At 50.2% G+C, this 21022-nt stretch overlaps 1 protein-coding gene across 1 annotated transcript in view; it reads left to right on the top strand.

Annotated features, from left to right (window-relative positions):
- LOC146863472 (uncharacterized) overlaps window positions 1–21022 on the top strand; it is a 96197-nt gene that overhangs the window by 38360 nt on the left and 36815 nt on the right. Inside the window, exon 3 of the mRNA XM_085642896.1 lies at window positions 8836–9617. Within this exon, the coding sequence (XP_085499022.1) occupies window positions 8836–9587 (752 nt within the window). The 3' untranslated portion in view covers window positions 9588–9617. The remainder of the gene's footprint in view (window positions 1–8835; window positions 9618–21022) is intronic.

A 21022-nucleotide genomic window follows, 5' to 3' on the forward strand; every position in this document is an offset into this window, starting at 1 on the left:
TCACGCATCACAAAGTCAATACTCTAAAACAAATCACCTCACCGGCTGCAAACACTGCATCTTAGCCCACTCCAGACTGGGGGATTCACAGCCGGGGTTAAGAGCCTCAGCAAACCGGGGTTCTGCTGTACCGAAGTAGACACGTCCTTCCCCATACAGACTCCAAAACATATCACAGTTTCTATGTCAACAAACCCCAGCTTTATAATCTCAAAACACACTAGAAGGCTCCAAGAGGCCCTTCCCTGCGCTAAGGAAACTTTCTGGAGTTGACCACTTTCCATGCAAGCATTGCAAAGGCAAAAGAGTTCTAACATTACTTCTGCATTTTCATGTGTTCTAGCCTTTATCTTAAAGAAGCTTACAAAAGTCTCCGGCAGCACTGTCAACAAAACAACCTTGAACGTGAATAACCTAAACAACTTGAGTAATCTGGGGGCATGTCTGTGCGCGCAAAAAGCTCAAGCAAGACAGAGTCAGAATTCAAGATAACATGAGGGCATGTCAAAGACAATAGTAAGAACTTCATAATACTTCCCAATTTACAACACATTACACATTTGTGCAGCACTGCTTATAGCATCACACACTTCATCCCCCAATGGACAACATAATGCACATTTGAACACCACTGCTTATAACACTGCACTTTGAGACCAAGAAGTACATTCCATATCTCTCTCTCATGCTTTCAAATGCACATCCCACACGTTCTGTTCCTGACAAGGATGTTCTACTCTGTGACAGCTCCCACTATGCTAAAACTACAAAGAGATAGGAAAGAAATCTTCAAGGACAAAAGGCGCATGCAGGAAAAAAATGATGTCATACATTAAGGCTAGGGTAAAGTAAAGCACCAAACGTCAATTAAAACAATGGTAGTCAAAGGTCATCACGTGGTTTCAAAACATAGGAGTACATCTAGCACTACATACCATGTACTGGGGGCTCCTAAGAGGACCCCACCAATGCCTACCTGTGTAACTTTACAGGGTCTGACTACCTACTCACACCGCTGCTGACAGTGTTCTTCCCCGCTGCTGATGAGCTTAGTTCGGGCAGGTGAAGCTGAACAAAGGATTTCCTGCAAAGGAAAGGTGTGACCAACTCTCCTGTAGAATTAGGTAGGGTTGGGGCACTTCTGGGCGCCACCAGACTGCATTGAAGGGCACATTTGGTACCCTCCTTGCATATACCAGTTTAGCCCAATTCAGGAGCACCTGGCTCCCGCTCTGGCATGAATCTACACAAAGGACAGCTCCCTGCCCAGCTCCTCCCTAGGGAGTTGACCAGAGCTCCTCCAGGTGGCCACTTCATTCTGCCATGTTGAATTTTGGCCCTTTGGAGCATCTCACTGGCTGGGCCAGCCGAGTAGCGCCCCTGACCCCCTCTGATAGGCAGGCAAACCCTTTTTAGGTTTTTTTGGGGGGCTCCCCTGGAGTAGGCCCTTAGATTTGTCCCAACATCAACTTCAAGATCCAGCTGGCTGTCATCTGAAGAGTGTCCAAAGACGTTTTTGCTGGTGGACACTGGAATTCAAGACTGCTTCGGTGGGAAGATTCCTGCTGCGTCTTCCTCCATGTGCTTCTTCAAGTTCTTCAACTCTGTGGCCGTGCATCCTCTGAGTCACCAAGGACTCAGTCTGCATCCAATCCAGAAGGAATCTTCCTTGAAGTGAAGGAGTCATTTCCCTGCATACGCAGGCACTTCTATGGCGACAACCTGTTTGCTGATCCTGTCCTCCACGGACATCGCCTGGCTCTACAACACAAGCGGTAGTTTGTTGGTTCTCCAAAGGCCTGACCAGTCTTCCCTGCAACTGGGGTGACAGTAATCCCTTCCAAGCCAAAGTTAACTGCCTTCCTGTGCACCTCATCTGTTTGCTGTTGCCAAGGCTTGTTGGCTCTCTTCACAAAAGATCTTCAAGCTCCAAGAAGCTTCAGCCTCCAGCATTGCACAGTTCCAAATCTTCTGCATCGTGGGCTTTCATCTCCTGTGTTCTGCTGAGGCTTTCCTACTTTCCTGCTGCCAGAGGGTCCTCGAGGGGGCTCCATCAATTCTTGCTGGCTCTCCTGTTTGCTGAGGGCTGGCCCTGACTTACCCTTACTGGGTTAGTCCCACAGACCTTGCTGGTCTCCAACACAGCATCTTCTTCAGCAAACCATTGTTTGCATTTGCCAAGGCCTTTTGGTGGGCATGATGGCCACTAATCTTCCTGCGCTTGTCGACTGGCTTGGAACAGCTTGTGGAAGGCTCCTGTGCTCCTGTATCATCGCCTGGTCTCCACAGCTTCTGCTTCAACCTCACAGTGCTACAGCAAGAACCAAAGACTAGGGCTGGTATTGTGCTCCTGTGCCTCCTGGTCTTCTCCGGGTGATTTGGGTTCTGTTCCTTCTGCTTTCAGGTTCTTTTCATCTGGATTCCATGTCCTGGTTCCACCGGCCTGGTCCATGAGACTCTGTAGTTTATGATCTACCACGAACCTCCATTGGCGTTGACAGGCTGTTACCACACCACAGCATCCCTATGCACCTGCTCTCCCTGGTGCAGGTATGCTGGTTCCTGGGGTATGTATGGGTGGGGTAGCCCTCCAACCTTCTTTGATTCCAGTGGTTCCTTTGGGGTCTTTTGGGAAGGGTTCTAGAATTGTAAAATCCCCATCGCTGCCACCAATGTAGGAGGCTGCCTCAGTGTATAGTGTCCAAACTTTGGTGCGAGACTGTGCGCTGAGTCCAGGCAACCCTTAGTGATAGTGTTTATACTCATCTGGTGTGGTTCTTTCTTGTGTGAAAAGCTTACTGACTGACTATAGTGGTAAATGCACTTGTGTTACACCCTCCGGAATACGCCCTAGCTGCTCTCCACAGGTACCCCTTGAGGGCTCTGGTTTTCAGGGACCTAAACTCTATCACTAAGGGTTGCCTGGACTCAGTGCCTCACCATAGGTGGACACTATATACTGAGCCAGCCTCCTATATTTGGTGTCAGAAGTGGGATAAAAACTTGCATTTGCTTTACACTTTATCATAAGTAATGTTTCCATAAGAAACCACTAACTGCTACCTCGGGTTATTAACCTATACTTGTTAGGTAAGACATTATTATGCTGATCGGCTATGTGTCAAGGGCCAAACATAGCCCTTTCTTCAACCTTTATTTGAAAGTTTAGATTGCTTGAGTAGGGTACGTTACACTACAGTAGCACCATGTCCACTACTAGCGAATCTAGTCAGGCTTAGGATTCTAGGTACAGTGCCCTTAGGCACCAGGAACCTGGGATTCTGTGCAAAGCTACAGGACTTAGGCCAGGTAGTAACTCAACTAGGTCTTTTCTGCTGGAGTTTCTTCTCCAAGATGACATCTAGAATCCTGGAAGGCCACTGTAGGAGGAAGGCCTTGGTGAGCGGGATGACCTTGCAGGACAAGAGCTAGAGGTACTTAGTATACCCTGGCTCTGTCACTGCACATGGCTATGAGGAGTCTGAAGACAATCTCATGGTCAACCCTATACCTGTATAGGGGGTACTGATGGTACTGGAGGGGGTTGTGACAGTAGGCCCACTTTCACTCCCCCTGGGTCGGTACACAGGGTTCCTAGGAGGAGGAGGTCTTCCTCTTCCTCACCCTCCCTTTCCTCAGCATCAGCTGCTTGGTCCACTCTAACTTAGATAAGGCCATCCTAGATGGGGGGTACAGTCTGCTCAAGTTGAGAAGAAAAACTCAAGCTGAAGAGAGAGCAGTTGGCCCTTGAAAGGGAAGTCCTAGAAGGGGAGAAGGAGAGGAAGAACTTGGGGTTAGACCCCAATGGTGGCAGCAACAAAGAGACCAGAGTCAGGAAGGAATGTTTTGATTCTAGGAATCTTAGCAGGATAGTGCCCCTTTTTAAAACTGGGGATGATGTCAACAAGTCCCCCAGAAGCAGTGGACAGCTATCCTCTGGCTCTCCTTTGCAGACAAAGGTAGAGACAAACTCCCAGCAGTAAGAGAAGAGGATGCAGACAACTATAATGTTTTGAAAGAGACACTTATCGAAGGCTTAGAACTTACTTGTGAAGAATACAGGATTCAGTTCAAGGATTCCCAGAAAGTCTCTTCGCAACACTGGGTTGATTTCATAGACTGTGCAGTTAAGGCGCTGGAAGGCTGGTTACATGGTAGTACTGTATATTACTATAATAGACTGTATAATTTGATCATGAGATTGCACATCCTTAATAACTGTGTGTCTGAGAAACTGCACCAATACCTGGTGGACTCTAATCGGAACTCTCCCCAAGAATTGGGAAAGAAGGCAGACAATTGGGTTCACACCAGGGTGAGCAATAAATCTCATGGTGGGGGTGACCAGAAAAAAAAAAAGATAAATCTAAGGCCCACTTGAAAGATGGGGCGAAACCTAAAGATTACAAGAAAGAGTCTTCTTCAGGTCCCCAAAACTTTCCTCTGGGTGTGGGTCACAATTAGGGGTGGGCGGAGCAAACCGAGTTGCACTACGTGGAATTCAGTGGAGTTGCATAAAAACTCAGTGGAATTCCGTGGAGGTCCACGAGGGGGCGGAGTTGCTCCACTCGCCCACCCCTATGCATATCATGTCTGGGCATTCCATATCCAGCACCAGGGCTGTGCCACTACCACGACCGTGCAAGCTCTCTGCGAGGCCTGGAGTAGTTGTTTACCCAGCAAGGCCAGAAAAGGCTACAGACTGCTTGTGGACCACCACAATTTTCCCCATATAGACAGCTTCCCCTTTGTAAAAACCAGCAATGCTCCTTTTCCACGAGTCCAGCCTGTGCCAGGGCCAGTCCCGTCTTCCAATCATTGATGTGGTTGTAGACAAAATATATTAAAGCCACTTGTTTGATTTACGAGTAACAGTTCAGCTTCATGGTGAAATAGTTGGAACAAATGTATACTGTTGATTTAGGCAGCACAACATGAGCAGCGTTTTAACATATTTGATGTTAAAAAATTACTTAAAAGTATCAGGCCCGAATAATGAGTCAGGGAGTAGTGAAAATATCACACCATTTTATGCATTAATTAGAATCAGTCCTATTATGTTTGCGCCTCGGTTTAATTCCATGTGGAATTACGGATCTGTAAAACTGCATGCAGTGCATTCGATTGCGGTGGCACACCTGGATGCATTTAACATTATAATATTTTTCAATTTTTTAAAATAAATATATTCATATTTTAATATTTAACATATTTGTATATTTTTTTATTTATTTTGTTTTTAAAATATTTTTGTTGTTAATATTTAGTTTCTTTTTAATTTTGAACTGATTGGAGGGAGAATATTAATTGCTACCCCAACTTAAAATTACAATTCCTATGCCAGTGAGTGCAACAGTAGGGAAAGTGTTGGATAGCGGAGGGGTAAAAACTACGATTCCCACTCCAGTGAGTGCAACAGTAGGGAAAGTGTTGCATAGTGGCGGGATAAAATGTACTATTTCCACTCCAATCAGTGCAACAGTAGGGAAAATGTTGGATAGCGAAGGGGTAAAAATTACTATTCTCACATCAATCAGTGCAACAGTAGGGAAAGTGTTGGATAGAAGAGGGGTAAAAATTACTATCCCTACTCCTGTGATTGCAACAGTAGGGAAAGTGTTGAATTGCGGAGGGGAAACAATTAATATTCTCACTCCAGTCAGGTTAAAATTAAAACAAGCAAAATATTAACAGCACAAAAATATTTGAAAAACAAAAGATATTAAAAAATATATAAATATGTTCAAAATTAAAATACAAATATAATTAATATTGATTAAAAAACATGTTAAATACATATGACAAATACCTACAAATATTATATTTAAAAAAAATAATAATTCCCAAACAAATAAATATTTTTAATTGGAAATTATTTAGAAACAAAAACATTAATTATTACATAAATGTACTTTTTTTATTTCCGACCTTATTACACCACACTATTCACAACCCACATCTACATTTCTTAAAAAAAAATGTACTTCCTTAATTAACATAATTAATTATCAATTATAGAAATATTATTATTAATAAACAAATTAAAACTCATAAAAATTAATTGACTTCACACTTTACCCCCATAATTCCCAAACCCACGGCTAAAATTAATTACACAATTAAAACAATTAAAACGTATTTTCACACACACAAAAATATAAACATATACCCTAATTAAATATCAACTAATTAATTATTATTAATGATCAACTAATTCATTAGTTACAATTCACAATTTCCATAATTAATTTTCAATTAATTATTAATATTAACAACTAATTATAAATGAATTACACATAAATTACTCATTGATTACGAATAAATTACTTCCCACACTTAGGGGTTTATTATGATAGTGGGCGGAACGCCACTGCCCGTATGGCCGTGGCGATCTGCCCGCCAAAAGCCACCGCCTGCATGACTTTTCCCCCTGCCACATTACAATGTCGGGGGGGACCCCGGCGGACGGGAAGACCGTCCGCCGGTTTTCCGCCAGTAGGCAATCCGCCCGATTGCCTACCGGGCGGAAAAGCCCAGCAATATGATGGCGGTGCCTTGCAGGACCCGCCATCCATATTAGTATCATGGCGGGGAATTGCCTTTCCATGGCGGAGACTCCGACATGGAAAAGCATGCGGTTTTTTCTTTGGGTGTCTGTTGTGGGCCCTCAGGGAGTTCGGGGAGGTGGAGGGTGCACATGGGGGGTTCCAATGGTACCCCCCTGCATTTGCATGCACAACATAGCAGGCACCGCACGGTGCCTGTCACGTTGTGCATACAAATGCACAACATGCCGTTTTTGCGTGGTGGCGGGTGCTGCTGACAGCACAGCCTGCCGCAATGTAAAAAATGCGGGATGCGCCTGCCAGTGTGGCGGGCACATCCTAATACCAATCGCGGGACTGCCGCACATACGGCGGGCGGTCCCTTCTTCCGTTATGATGGAGGGCGGACATTGTAATAGACCCCTTAATACTATAACATTTCGATTAAATAAATATTAATAAATAAAAACGAATCATTAATTTATTATAAATAAATTACTTCCCACTCTATTCGCCTATAAACCCACAACCCACTACCGAACAGAAAAACGCAAAATGTACTTAAAAAAAAAATTTGATGACTACTAAAAATGTAACACATATATTAAAAAACGTAAACAATACTTATACAAAAAACATACATCACATACATTCAAAATGTAAACACTAATTAAAAAATCGATATTTTTAAAAACTATACTTTTGAAAACGATATTAATGACTTCTTTATTTTTTTAAACAATATTTCTTACCTTAAATTCGATATTCTTGACCACGATATTCTTGCTGTCTACATTTCTGTGTCACGATATCTCCAACTCGATATTTGTGTAAATCGACATTTCCAACTCGATATTCTTTCTGGGATTTAGTCTGCACATTGCGAGCAAAGTCGAACAACACTGCCCCTTGTTATTCTGTTCTGGCCAGGCCTTAGCACCTAGTCAAAACATACCGATGCAGCTGTGGTTTGGGACTACATACTTTGGTCTTATTGGAATACTCGAATAGCTAACACACACACTTGGAGAGGGACCTTTCCAGGGAGAAGAGTGAGACAGCACCTATGATGTAGATCTATCATCTATAGCCTATGATATGGGGTCTGCAGATAAAGTCCAGCGATCTTCTAATCTATAATAAAACAGCTTCTAAGCAAGGGGAGAGGGTTAGGCTATATCGTCTTTTCATAATGACATCCACTTTCATGATTTACGGACTAACTGCTATGCTGACCATATTTGTATTATGCATTTTTCTGCTTGTTGTCGCACATATACTGCATACTAGAGCAAGCTAGATAAAATAAATATTTTAAACTTGTTTGTATCTCTGTCAGATCTTATTGTGGACAAGTACAAGAGTGTGAGCGAAAGGGTGTGTCTTGCAATGGCGATTCCTGAGAGACTCTGGAGTGTTGTATTCCGGGGGGGGTCTAATCATTTGTTTCTCTGTGAGTGGGTAGGAGAGCAAGTGAGACATTATAGCTAGTCGGTCCTGGGCTCTTGGGTACTAAGGTGGTAGGATGACCCAGTCCCTATGCACCAAGGTCCCGTAATCCTGTGCATAGTTCTGTGCTTTTGTTTAATCCCTGCAACAATAGGTGAACAGGCGTTCCGAAGACGCTCCTTCCTAACTGGCACACATGTGAGGTTGGACAGCTCTTTGTATTTATCATCAGTACAAATAAAAGCACATGGACTTGTTACCATCACAAGGTCACAGCTGAATCACCATAATACACCATCTACATACATACATAATACAGACATGCATATTTATATACATGCAGCGATTTACGCTGTGTTGCATTACTCCAGATTTATCAAGCAATGCAGAGCCATGCAAGGGGACCCTGTGTGGCTTGATAAATCAAACTTAAGAGTTGTGTCGCTCTTGCGCCCAGTTGCGTGTCGCAGTGGCAACGCCTCTCTTTTATAAATATGATTCCAGCATTTGATCTACCGCAGCTCTGCACTGTCACCAACATGTGTGAGAATTGCTGTGTTTAAACAAGAGAATCTATTCCTGTACAACACATCTCTGTGCATCCTCTTGACTTTTTTGTTTTCTGTTGAGGGAGAAAAATATGCCTTTTCCAACGTTACATTTTCTATAGTTTATCCGTTTCAGGAGAACCAAGAGGTAAGGCATGGGTTTATTCTGCCACCCCTGGTGAAGCGCAGTTGGCATCTATGACGCAATACTGTCCAGAGTATACTGTGCCGACTTGTTATCCTTCTGAGAACACATATCAGGTGCAAATAACTCTCTCTCTGTTGTTTTTCAGGTGTGATCTTGTTCACTGTGGACAATCAGGGCGTCATCCGGGCGGGCCAGCCCCCACCTGCTTACAACTACGATTTCACGTCCGGAGCTCGTGTTCTGGGGAAGCTGAAGGATGTTAACCATGTGTTCTTCAGCCCAGGTGGTCTTCTGTACGTCGTGAAGGGTTATGAGCTATATAGGGGTCCCATGCCTTCAGACCCATCCAAGAACTGGCTCCAAGGTACTGCACAGCGCATAGGGAGATCAGGCTGGGAAGTATTCAAGCGCCTTCTCTTCCACCCCAATGGAGATCTTTATGCCGTCACTAATCAGGGTGAGCTCTACGCAGGCCCCCCGCCGGCCAATGAAGACCAGGTTTGGTTGCGCGCACTAGGTAAAAAAGTAGGTAATAACGGATGGGGTGGATTTTACGCCCTCTTCTTCGATCCCCAGGGGATCCTGTACGCAGTGACTGGAGATACGCTTTTAAAGGGAAGACCTCCAACGAGTGCAGCTGATAACTGGATTGGAAGAAGCCAGGTCATCGGCAGCGGTAGATGGAGCGGTTTAAGCCACTTCATGTCTTTTACTCCCAACGGCAACCTATGGTGTGTCTCCAAGTCAGACGGGAAGATCTACACGGCCTCTCCACCAACCAGCGTGAACGACAACTGGATTGGAAGAGCTAAAAATCTGGGTCACTGTTACTTCTTTAAATTCATGGCCTTCACAATGGAGGGGCAGGACGAGTCCTGTGGCACTGCAACTCAGTGATAAGAAGAGGAGCCCAACACCCTTGTCTACGTAAGTATGACGTCATATAGGGTTTGCGAGTCGCTATTAGAAAGGGGCGTATAAAGGGCGCCCCTTCCTAATAAAGAGTCGCACTGGTATATATGCATGTTTTGCAGCCGAGAATGCAGTCACAAAACATTTGCAGATTACCACCAATTTTAAATTGGTGGTATTGCATTAGCCAAAGGGAAGAGGTCCCCAAGGAACTTCTTCCCCTTTGTGAATCGGGGCGCCAACGTTTTTTCAAAGCACTGTAAAATAATGAAAAGAAAACTTTTCTTTTTTTTTTAAATGCATTCCGTTTCTCTTTAAGGAAAACAGGTTGCATATAAAAAAAAAGCTTGCTTTATTTGAAAAATTGTCACAGAATTGGTGGTCTGCTGACCCCAGCAGGCCACCATCCCTAAGAATGCCGATCATCTCCAATGGGTCGCAATTTGTGGCCTGCCTCATGAATATTAATGAGGCAGGTCCCTTGCCGTCCATTTGGGAATCACAAACAGTGTCTGAGACACTGTTGTACATCAGGTTATGCAACTCGCAAATTGAGAGTCACTAAAAATTGCAATATGTGACTCGCAAAACCTGAAGTCTTACATGTGACCCCTGGATCCTAAAATGATATCAGTGCATCTGGCAGATACCTTTAATGGAATGTTCAGCTCTGGCTACTTTCCTAAGCTTCAATCCTGCCTCTAGTGAAAAAGGCATCCTTATCCTTACGTACTCCAGTAACTATCGGCTCATATCACACCTACATTTCCCTTCCAAGATAGTTTAACAAGCATTTACAATGCAATGGTCTCGGCATTGGTAAAGTTAGAGCTATTGGCATTGCTTATGGCATTATTTTTGTTTATGTTTTTGTTTTCAAAACATTTAAATAAACGGCATTGTTAAAAACAAAAACAAACAAAAATAATGTCATGAGCAATACCAATAGCTCTAACTTTAACAATGCAGAGACCGTTGCATTGTAAATGCTTGTTTTAAGGGGGCCTCGAATGGGTCTCCATCGGGCTCTGTTTTGTGCCCTGGCATAGGTGGTCCGTTTTTTTCCCGGACTGCAGTGACAGCAGGCACAGCGATGTGCACGTGGTGAGGGTTGTAGGGGAAGGGAAATCATTTCAAGAGAGTCCTTTTCTCTCTGGATTTCCCTTCTGTTTTTGAATCTCAGGAGCAGCAACATTTTCGTGGTGTCACCTGGGCTGTATGTGGAAGCGTTTTCAAAATTATACACAAGCCATAGTTGCTGCTTATTTATCTTATGCAACTAACAACCATTGACAAAGCCAATAGTCCTGACTTGTTGTAGGTATGATGTGGCTTGTATGATATATCTGGACGCAATGAGAGGAACAGCAAAATAAAAGTCGGGCGGTACACTGTGCTACACACAGATTTTCAGCTTACGTATTTTTAAGCCACCCCCTTAATTACACTGACCACGCCCCCTTGAGAGACCCCCCACACCCCCGTTTTTTCATCTCACTGCCAACGAGTCTGTGATGGTACCTCGGAAAACGATAAAACTGTATGACTCGTATATTAGTCCTAGTTTAGGACACTGCCTTTAAGAGGGCGGTTTTAAAGAAACACGGATATCAGCATGGCCAGCCACTAGCTACAGTCGCCTGCTTCCAGGGCAGGGCCACCTTCTGTGCCTTTCCTACGCGGCATCTAAAGTGCAATTTTCGGGAGGCTAAAGAGATCTCCTCTTGAAAATTGCGACATTTATACAAATCTTTACACAATGTATTCCCGGTTTGGCAGCTCCCATGTGCAATCAATTCGCTTTAAGTAAGTACGTTTGTGAGCACTTGCCTCAGCAAAGACCTGTAACGGGTCCCCAAAGCTGATCTGGAGCACGTTTCTCAAGAAGGGTAGCGAGACGGGCCCTGGGGGTCGCCGGTGCAAGAGATACCATAGCCTTCGGAGCTTCAGGAGCAGCAGAAGGCCAGCCCCGCCCAGCAGCAACGATAACCAGGCCGGACAGTTGCCCAGGTGAGAGAGACCATTTCCGAGTCCTGGCGTGCGCACTCCCACTGCGCACTGCTCACGTGCAGCCCGTAGTAAAAAAAAAAAACAAGGATATGTCTACTAACGCACAACGTCACGTAGGACACCGTGAGATCTACGCAGCCTGTATGAAATGCATATGGTGAACAGTAAGATCATAATACAGGATTCACCACTTTAATCAACCCTCTCCCCCTTTACCTTTCGGTGGTGAGTCCCGGTGCTGTTGAAACCCGACCCCCCCGCCTCATGAATTATTTCCCGGGTCTCTGCGCCTACCTGCTGCCGCGCGGCCTTGTCTCGTACTATCGCCGGAGTCCCCGCACACCCAGCCGGAGAAGGGCCCTCCGTCCCACGCTGTGCTGGGGAACCAGCAGCTGCTTACAGAGATAGCGGAGAGAGCACCGATCTACGCCCCTCACTCCCAAGCATTACCAAAACTAGTAGGCATATGAAGGCATGAGCGAAAAGCAAAAAAAAAGATTGCGCTTTGCGCTGAAAGGCTTTGTCCCCCACTTTCTCTGGAGCCCCTGCACACCCAGCCGGAGAAGGGCCCTCCATCCCTCGCTGTGCTGGGGAACCAGCAGCTGTTTCCTGAGACAGCAGAGAGAGTGCGATCTACGCCCCTCACTCCCAAGCGTTACCAAAACTAGTAGGCATATGAAGGCACGAGCGAAAAGCAAAACAAGCCGAGGGCACCGGAAGACACCACCGCCTTTCTCCGAGGCGAAGCAGAAATGCCTCGGAGAAACGCAGTGTCCTTTTCGGATTCGGGGGGGTGTTTTGCTGTTATCTCCTCCTGCCATTGGCTGGAGGAGATAATTAGACTTTCTGCAAAAAACACGCCCCGATCCGAAAAGGACGGGGCCTGATCGGAATGACGGGACCTCTTCTCCAATGGCTGGCCGGCATTGAAGAGGCCAGCCAATGGAGAACAGGGGAGAAGAGGGGTGGGTTCAAGCCCCTCTTCTCCAAGTCATTAAATCTCGCGAGCGAGACTGCGCAAGCGCAGCCTTCGCTAGCCGAGACCTAAAAAGCCATGCATCAGGAGCTGGCCTCTTTCATAAACACCAATCACTTTCTCACCCCTACTCAGTTCGGGTTTAGGAGCGAGTAAAGCACCAAATACGTCCTCATTGTGGCATCTGAGGACATTAGATCTACCCTAGACATGTACCCCAGGGGTATAGGAAAATTGGGGTTAGCTAGAGGGTTGAAAGAGGCTGGGACCACAGAGCCTGCAGGGTATCATTCATTGACCGTACCCGTTGCACCGCATTAGGGTGCTGAGTGCGTATGTGTGCTAGAGTATTCTGCGCGTACTGGGCTGACACCTGTCACACCGTGTAGTGGTGTAGAGTGTGTGTGTGTGAGTGGGAATGATAGTCCGTGGACCGCCTGTAATTCACAATTCATCGCAGTTAGAACCGGCACTGTCTGAATTGCCGAAGGGATGCCCCAGCCAGGCAGAAGTCACCGCTTCCATCAAGGGGAGGCGATTATACACACTGCACAACCCGTGATCGCCCTTGGGTAGCTTGGCACTGAGCAGTCAGGTGTCCTTCGGAAGCAATGTGTTAAGCAAGAGCAAGGGTACGTGGTCACAATAAATGTTTTGCACAACACAAAAGCGAGACTTCACACACGACGTTGAGATATGGTGTTTATATTCAACACACACATTAAACATGAATATCATGAGATCTGGGCACAAATCACACTTGGCAATATTACTAGCAGTACTAGGCATAGTTTGGGTTGATAAGATCTTGATAGTATGCACACATGAGAAAAGTACTATTCTAATTCCCACCCTGCACCCTAATGCGGTGCAACACGTTGTCAGCCCTCGGCCCACCCTCACAATCCTAATTATAAAATTTCACACAGCTATGGGGTCTACCCTGGGCTACAATAATATCAGTAATATGTACATACACAGAATTATAACACTTTTGGCAGCAATGCACGACGAGGACACGCAGGGAAACCCAATGTTGAGAGGTAAAGTGCTTTTGGCACGAGAACCACGTATAAATCAACACCGCTGACCCGAGTTATGAAGCACAGGCAGTTCACAGACGGTCACTCCCACACACTGACACTCACTTTGCACTGCTACGCAATGCAATAGGTACCAGCCTGGTTCGTATGGGCACTTTCACTCACATACGCACCTAAAACCCTAATGTGGTGCAACTGATACCAAGCAGGTCAATAGATAGCACTCCGCAGACCCCATGGCTCCAAGTTTCCTGCCACCCTCCAATTCACCCCTTCACCTCCACTGTCCCAGACAAACCTGATGGAAGTTCACCAGCCCCTCCCTCCGGACACAAGGCAACTCCTGGCTGAGGTCACCCCTCGTCTGGGGCCCGGAAAGCAGGTGGGGATAAACTAGAGGAAGACATAAACAAAGGGGGGTCTTGGTGCCTTTCAGGCGGTTCACTAAAGCAGAAACAGGCTAAGGTGTCCAGAAATGCCTTCTGGTACAAGCCCAGTTCTATGAAGCATAGAGGGGGTCAAGCAGTCTCTTGACCTGCTCCCTAACCTTCTTGGAAGCATCCCATTGCCTAGTAAATTCCCTTCACTCCTACCTTGTGCCACAAAGTCTTGATAGGACCAAATGGGGAGAGGGCAGTTGGTCCACCGTGATGGGGCCAGTGAGGAAGCAAGCAGTGAATGAGGAACACACAGGGAAGCCTCTCAGCTTGAGGGGACACCCCGTAAGTTACACGTTGATTAGGGCTGTTCCCTGGCAATCTGGACACAGGGTCTGGCACGCGACAAGATGAGTCACACAGACACTTCAGGCTACACAATACAGATTTGAAATTCCGTTCCTCCCTGGTAATGAAGCACTGCGTCTGGCACACCTTGATGTCGGTTGCACCAGGTGATTCCAGTCACAGACACAGGCGCAAGTTCAGCAAAGCGTCACAAGGTAGAATGAAACTGTGCAATGGGTTTGTATGCCACCTGCGAGGATCGTAACATGTAAATCATACACCTCATGCAGTGAGTATGCAGTTGGAGTTGTGCTGGAGAGAAATGCAGCATTGTAAACAAAGTGGGCCACTTTGGCTCCCACAAATGGTGAATCCGCTCACCAACAACAAGATGCCTGCCGAGGTCCCTGCAGTACAGGAACCATTTCGCTGCAAATGTGAGCAACTTCTTGAGTTCAGCACTCAGCACTCCGGACTTTTAGCAGGCGATGTGGGCACTTAGAGGGCACCGCTCTCAAGATGTCACCAGTAGATAGTGTGGGCCTCTCGTAGGACATCTTTGATATCCCTGAGACCTTCAAAAGAACAGGACACCAGCCAACTGGTCCTTGGGAGCCCACTTCAGGGTGTCACATGTCAGCAGGTTTGTTGTCCCAGGTCAGCCACTTTTCAAAAAGACACACAGTTCTTTCCACGGGCAGTTATCCTCCATATGCACAACAAAGTCCTCTGGCAATGTGCACCACGTAGACCAGGTTCTCCGGTCTTGCGTCCCCACGAGCAGATCTCCCCTCTTTGTGGGGTGGCACTGGGTAGTTATACCATATTGGGCCCTTGAAGTTGGAGGGAGGTTTAAAGAGTATTTCTTTGTACCACAGATGTATTCCCTAAATTTACGTACTGTTTGCCATGAGGCAGCAGAATGCAGATCTCTATCTTTATGGGGCCGTCCTTTGGCCCCAGAGGCCAGGTGTCACAATCTCTGCTCCAATTTATTCCGTCAGACCCACAAATGGCAGATGTTGGCTATCTCAATTGCCTGCCCAATGGTTTATGACTGTCGCTGGGGAATGCCCAGATGTGTTCCCCTGGCCTTCAGTGTTGACCAGCACCAATCACCATGGCACACAAAGAGTTTGCTGCATAAAATGTCCACTTTCCATAAGTGGCATTCACACATGAGATATGTCAAACCCACCGTTACCATTGGAACGGGATGGGCCCCTTTCTAGTGGAGGCCAAAAGCCTCCTCCTGATGGACCATGTTTGCTACGCGCCAGCCAGAGTATGCGCGCATGGGCGCTCTCACATACCTGCTGTGGCAGGTCAGACACATGTTTAACTGCGCAGTCCATGCACGTGCGCACACCGGCCTTCAACAGCAGGTCGGACACATAGGTAAACCAGAAAATACAAAAAATTAGAGTCATTGTTATAAAAGTAACAAAATGTTTGTCGGGTTCAAATCCCACAGATGCTGGAGAACGGCAATGACAGAAATGGGCAGTCTGTCAACTAGATGATTTAGCAGATTGTTTTATTCATCAATAAATGCAGCCACACCACCCGCACCGACCCCGGCGAACGGAGGGAGAGACAGCCTGGGAACCGGCCTCTCCGTGGAGGAAATACAAGAGCGGGAGAAGGTCCGGACCCACGAACTAGAGCTTGCACGACTTCGGCTGGACGGCGAACTCCGGCTGGCCGAAAAGAAAATGGCCCTAAAACAGCTATGGCTGCAGGAAGAGATAGAGGAGAAAAAGCGGCATCGAGAATTGGAAGAAAAAAGGTTGACCCTTGAACAGGAGCGGGGCCTCAAAGAACTCGAACTCAAGGCCCAGAAGGGGGAGACCGGCACCCCCAGTAATAGAGACGCTCCACCCCCCGCCGAAGCCAAGGTGAATATCCCCAAAGATGTCGTCAAAGAATACTATAAAAACGACGACATCCAGCAGTGGTTCAAGGCGTACGAGGTGGCCATGACCTCCCATCGGGTGCCCCGGAAGGATTGGGGTGCTGGCCTGTGGGGGCGGTTCCTTAGCGAGGGCCGAGACACCCTGCTCCAGCTACCAGAAGAGGTGGTGACCTCCTACGACCATATGAAGGAGGCCCTGCTCACCCGCTACGGACTAACCGCGGAAATGTACCGCCAGCGTTTCAGAGACTGCAAAAAAATCCCCGGTACCACGTGGGTAGAATATGTGGACTTCTTCAGCAGGGCCCTAGAAGGATGGATCAAAGGTAGCAAGGTCACCACCTACGGGCAGCTGGTCGACCTCATTATTTGGGAACACCTCTCCAATAACTGCTTCGTGGAGCTAAGACAACACCTCCTCGACAGCAAGCTGACCGAACCGCGGAAGCTCACCGCCGAGGCCGATCGATGGGTCAACACCCGAGTCCCCCGGAACCCGATGGGGGAGTACCAGAGAAACACCACCGGACCTCCCCGCCAGCGCGGCGGAGGGTCGAACCGGAATCGGGACATCCCCGCCGGGCCACCCCGAAGTCCGCCTCGAGGGCCGCCTCAGCAACACCTCTCCCCGAGCCTGGCCCGAAGAGGGACGGCACCCGCCCGGGCCGGACCCCGGCCCTCGATAACCTGCTTCGGCTGCCAACAAACCGGACACTATGCCAGCGACCCGGCCTGCCCCATGAACCGAAGAAGTGGGGCCGGCGGGCCCCCGCCCCGAGAGCTGGCGGCTGCCGCCCTGGGGGAAGGGGAGGAAGAGGAAGAACCCCTCGTCAGTGGGAGCCGGCGGCCATGTCCCTGGTCTGCCTGGGCAGCCGAGAAATGGTGCCCTGAACACCCATCCCGAGCAACACCCAGAAGTACCAGCAGTGGGTCACTATCAATGGACAACGGGCCGAGGCCCTCCGTGACACCGGAGCCAGTGTCACCGCTGTCCGCTGCCACCTGGTGACCCCCGAACAGATCCTTCCCAATGTACTATGCCCCGTCCGGACGGCCGACAACAGCGAAAGCATGTGCCAGATGGCCCAGGTCCCCTTCGAATGGGGAGGGGTGACGGGCATACTAAAGGTGACTGTCCGCGACGACGCCCCGGTGGACTGCCTCCTGGGGAACGACCTAGAGAGTTCTCCCTGGGCTCAGGTGGAGCGGCGAGAGCACCTCCGAATGTTGGGGCTACCCGAATGGGCCTGCGCCACTACCCGGTCCATCCCCACCCAGGCCCCACGCTCGCCCATAGCATCCGACCCCACCAGGCCCGAGGGGCCCGCGCCACCACCCGCCTCCAGCGAGGGAGAAGCGGACGCTGATACCGGATCCACCGAACCCTCCCCAGACGAAAGCACCTCTCTCGAAGCGCTCCCAGCGCTTGCCCAATGGCGCCACGACGGGGGTCCCACCCGAGAGCAGTTCCAGCAGGAACAGAAGACCTGCCCCTCCCTCGAAGGGGTCCGACAGCAGGCGTCCTCGCAGGCCAACGGTGACCAGACCGGAACACACTGGGTCTATTGGGCAGAGGGCCTACTGTACAGCGAACAGAAGATTGCAGAACTGGGGGCCAGTCGCGTGCTGGTGGTCCCCCTCCGATTCCGGGAGTTCCTCCTTAACCTAGCGCATGATGTGCCCCTCGCCGGGCACCTGGGGCAGGACAAAACCTACAGCCGCCTGGTGACCCACTTCTACTGGCCCCGGATGCGGAGAGATGTGGACAACCACTGCCGGTCCTGCCAGACCTTCCAAGCCAGCGGGAAGGCGGGGGGGCGGGTCAAAGCCCCCCTCCAGCCCTTTCCAACGGTCAACACCCCGTTCGAACGGGTCGGGATAGACATTGTAGGGCCCCTGGACCCCCGGATCACCGCTTCATCCTGGTCATCGTGGACCACGCAACCAGGTACCCTGAGGCTATCCCGCTTCGGACTGTGACGGCCCCCGTGGTGGGCCGGGCCCTAATGGGGATCTTCTCGAGAGTGGGATTCCCCCGAGAAGTGGTGAGCGACCGGGGTACGAACTTCATCTCTAAATATATGCGGTCCCTGTGGCAGCAGTGCGGGGTCACGTACAAATTCACCACCCCATACCACCCTCAGGGGAACGGACTGGTCGAGCGGTTCAACAGGACCTTAAAGGGAATGATCCAGGGCCTGGAAGAGCCCCTAAGGCGGAGATGGGATGTCCTGCTGCCGTGCCTCCTGTTTGCCTATCGGGAGGTCCCGCAGAAGTCCCTGGGGTTCAGCCCTTTCGAACTATTGTATGGGCATCCGGTCCGCGGACCCCTCAGCCTGGTCAAGGAGGGCTGAGAGACGAAGCCCCAAGATGCCCCTCCCGACGTCTACCGATACCTCCTGACCCTACGAAACCAGACCCGCAGGTTCCGAGCCCTGGCCGAAGCCAACCTCGAGGCCAGCCAGGAGGACATGAAGCGATGGTATGATCGGAACGCCTCTACCATTGCGTTTGAGCCAGGCCAGCAAGTCTGGGTCATGGCCCCGGTTGACCCCTGCGCCCTCCAGGACAAATGGACTGGGCCCTTCAAGGTGGTGGAGAAGAAGAGCCCCGTCACCTACCTAATCGACCTAGAGTCCCCCCGGAACCCCCTCCGGGTCCTACATGCTAACCGGCTCAAACCCCACTTTGCCCGGACCGAACTGAGCCTGCTACTGGCAACCGACGATGGGGGCGAAGACGACTCCGAGCCCCTACCCGACCTCCTGCGGATGAGTGACCACGATGGGTCCATCGAAGGCGTCCAAATCGCCTCCTCCCTGACCCCGGAACAGCGCCACGACTGTCAGCAGCTGTTGCAGCCCTTTGCAGCCCTCTTCTCCCTCACTCCGGGGGTGACCCCATGGTGCGTCCACGACGTAGACACTGGGGATAGTCCCCCCGTGCGACACCGACCCTACAGAGTACCCGACCGGGTGCGGGCCTGCATCCAGGGTGAGGTGGCAAAGATGCTGGCCCTCGGGGTCATCGAGCCCTCCGACAGCCCGTGGGCCAGTCCCGTTGTCCTGGTACCAAAGGCCGCCGCCCCAGGCAATCCCCCGGAGCTACGATTTTGTGTGGACTACCGGGGTCTGAATGCTGTTACCAAGACCGATGCCCATCCCCTTCCCCGGGCCGACGAGCTCATCGACCGTTTAGGAGCAGCCTGCTACCTGAGTACTTTTGACCTCACCGCCGGGTACTGGCAGATCCAGCTCACCCCCGGCGCCCGAGAGAGACCCGCTTTCTCCACCCCTGATGGGCACTACCACTTTCAGGTAATGCACTTCGGCATGAAGAACGCCCCGGCCACCTTCCAGAGACTGGTGAACAAGGTTCTGGCCGGGCTAGAGGCCTTCAGCGCGGCTTATTTGGATGACATTGCCGTGTACAGCAACCACTGGGCTGAGCACCTGGGGCACCTCAAGGCAGTCCTGGCCGCCCTCCAAAGGGCCGGGCTCACGATCAAGGCCAGCAAGTGCCAGATAGGTCAAGGATCGGTGACCTATCTGGGCCATCAGGTGGGGAGCGGTCAGGTGGCTCCCCTCCAACCAAAAGTTGATGCCATCCAGGCCTGGGAACCCCCCACCACCCAGACAGCTGTCCGGGCCTTCCTGGGCCTCACCGGGTACTACCGGCGATTCATCAAAGACTATGGGAGCATTGTTGGCCCCCTCACAGAGCTCACGTCCAAAAAGCAGCCCAAGATGGTGCACTGGACACCCCGCTGCCAGTCGGCCTTCGAGACTCTCAAGACGGCGATGTGCACTGCCCCCGTGCTACAGGCCCCCGACTACAGCAAGGAGTTCGTCGTGCAGACGGACGCCTCCGAATATGGAATTGGGGCCGTCCTGTCCCAGGCAGACGCGGAGGGACTCGACAGGCCCGTGGTCTTCATCAGCCGACGGCTATTGCCCCGGGAACAGCGGTGGAGCACCATCGAGCGAGAGGCCTTCGCTGTCGTGTGGGCCCTCAAGAAGCTCCGGCCCTATCTCTTCGGCACCCACTTCCGGGTTCAAACCGACCACCGGCCCTTGCGGTGGTTAATGCAGATGAGAGGCGAGAACCCCAAGCTGCTGCGGTGGTCCATCTTGCTGCAAGGGATGGACTTTTCCGTCGAACACCGGCCCGGCAATGACCACGCCAACGCCGACGGCCTATCCCGCTTCTTCCGCCTCGACGAGGAGAATCCCCAAGGAGATGGGTGACTCTCCCTGCCTTTAGCTGGGGGGAAGCTTGATGGAGCCGGCCTCGTGGCGTGGTCCTGTTCCCCCTCGCCAAGCCGCACGTGGTCCCCTGCACCTCGGGGCTCCTCCATTTTGGATTGTACGTGACTCTAAGGGCCAGCCTACGTGACCCCGCTCAACCCGGCCTCGGCCCCAGCAAGCCCGACATCCAGGCACCACCGACTGGCCAGGGGGTACACCACGTGAACACTTCCCCACTCCCGGCGGAGGGCAGTATCGATGGGACCCCCAACCGTCCTCCCACACCTAGGTGCGATCGCCCCACAGCTCTCCTGGGCCTGGCGCCTCTCCCGCTGGGCGTCTGGCCTCTCCCAGCCCGGCCTCTCCGCCCCCCCAGGCGCAAGGGTCCGGACATCAAAGGGCTCCAGACCTATATCTGGAGCGACCCTGCAACAGGATAGCAGTTGTATCCCGGAGTCGAGAGCCCTGCTGATTGAATCGCGGCCGACCCAACAGAGAAGAACT

Source organism: Triturus cristatus, chromosome 2_2 (assembly GCF_964204655.1).
Source record: "Triturus cristatus chromosome 2_2, aTriCri1.1, whole genome shotgun sequence".
Lineage (NCBI taxonomy): Eukaryota > Metazoa > Chordata > Amphibia > Caudata > Salamandridae > Triturus > Triturus cristatus.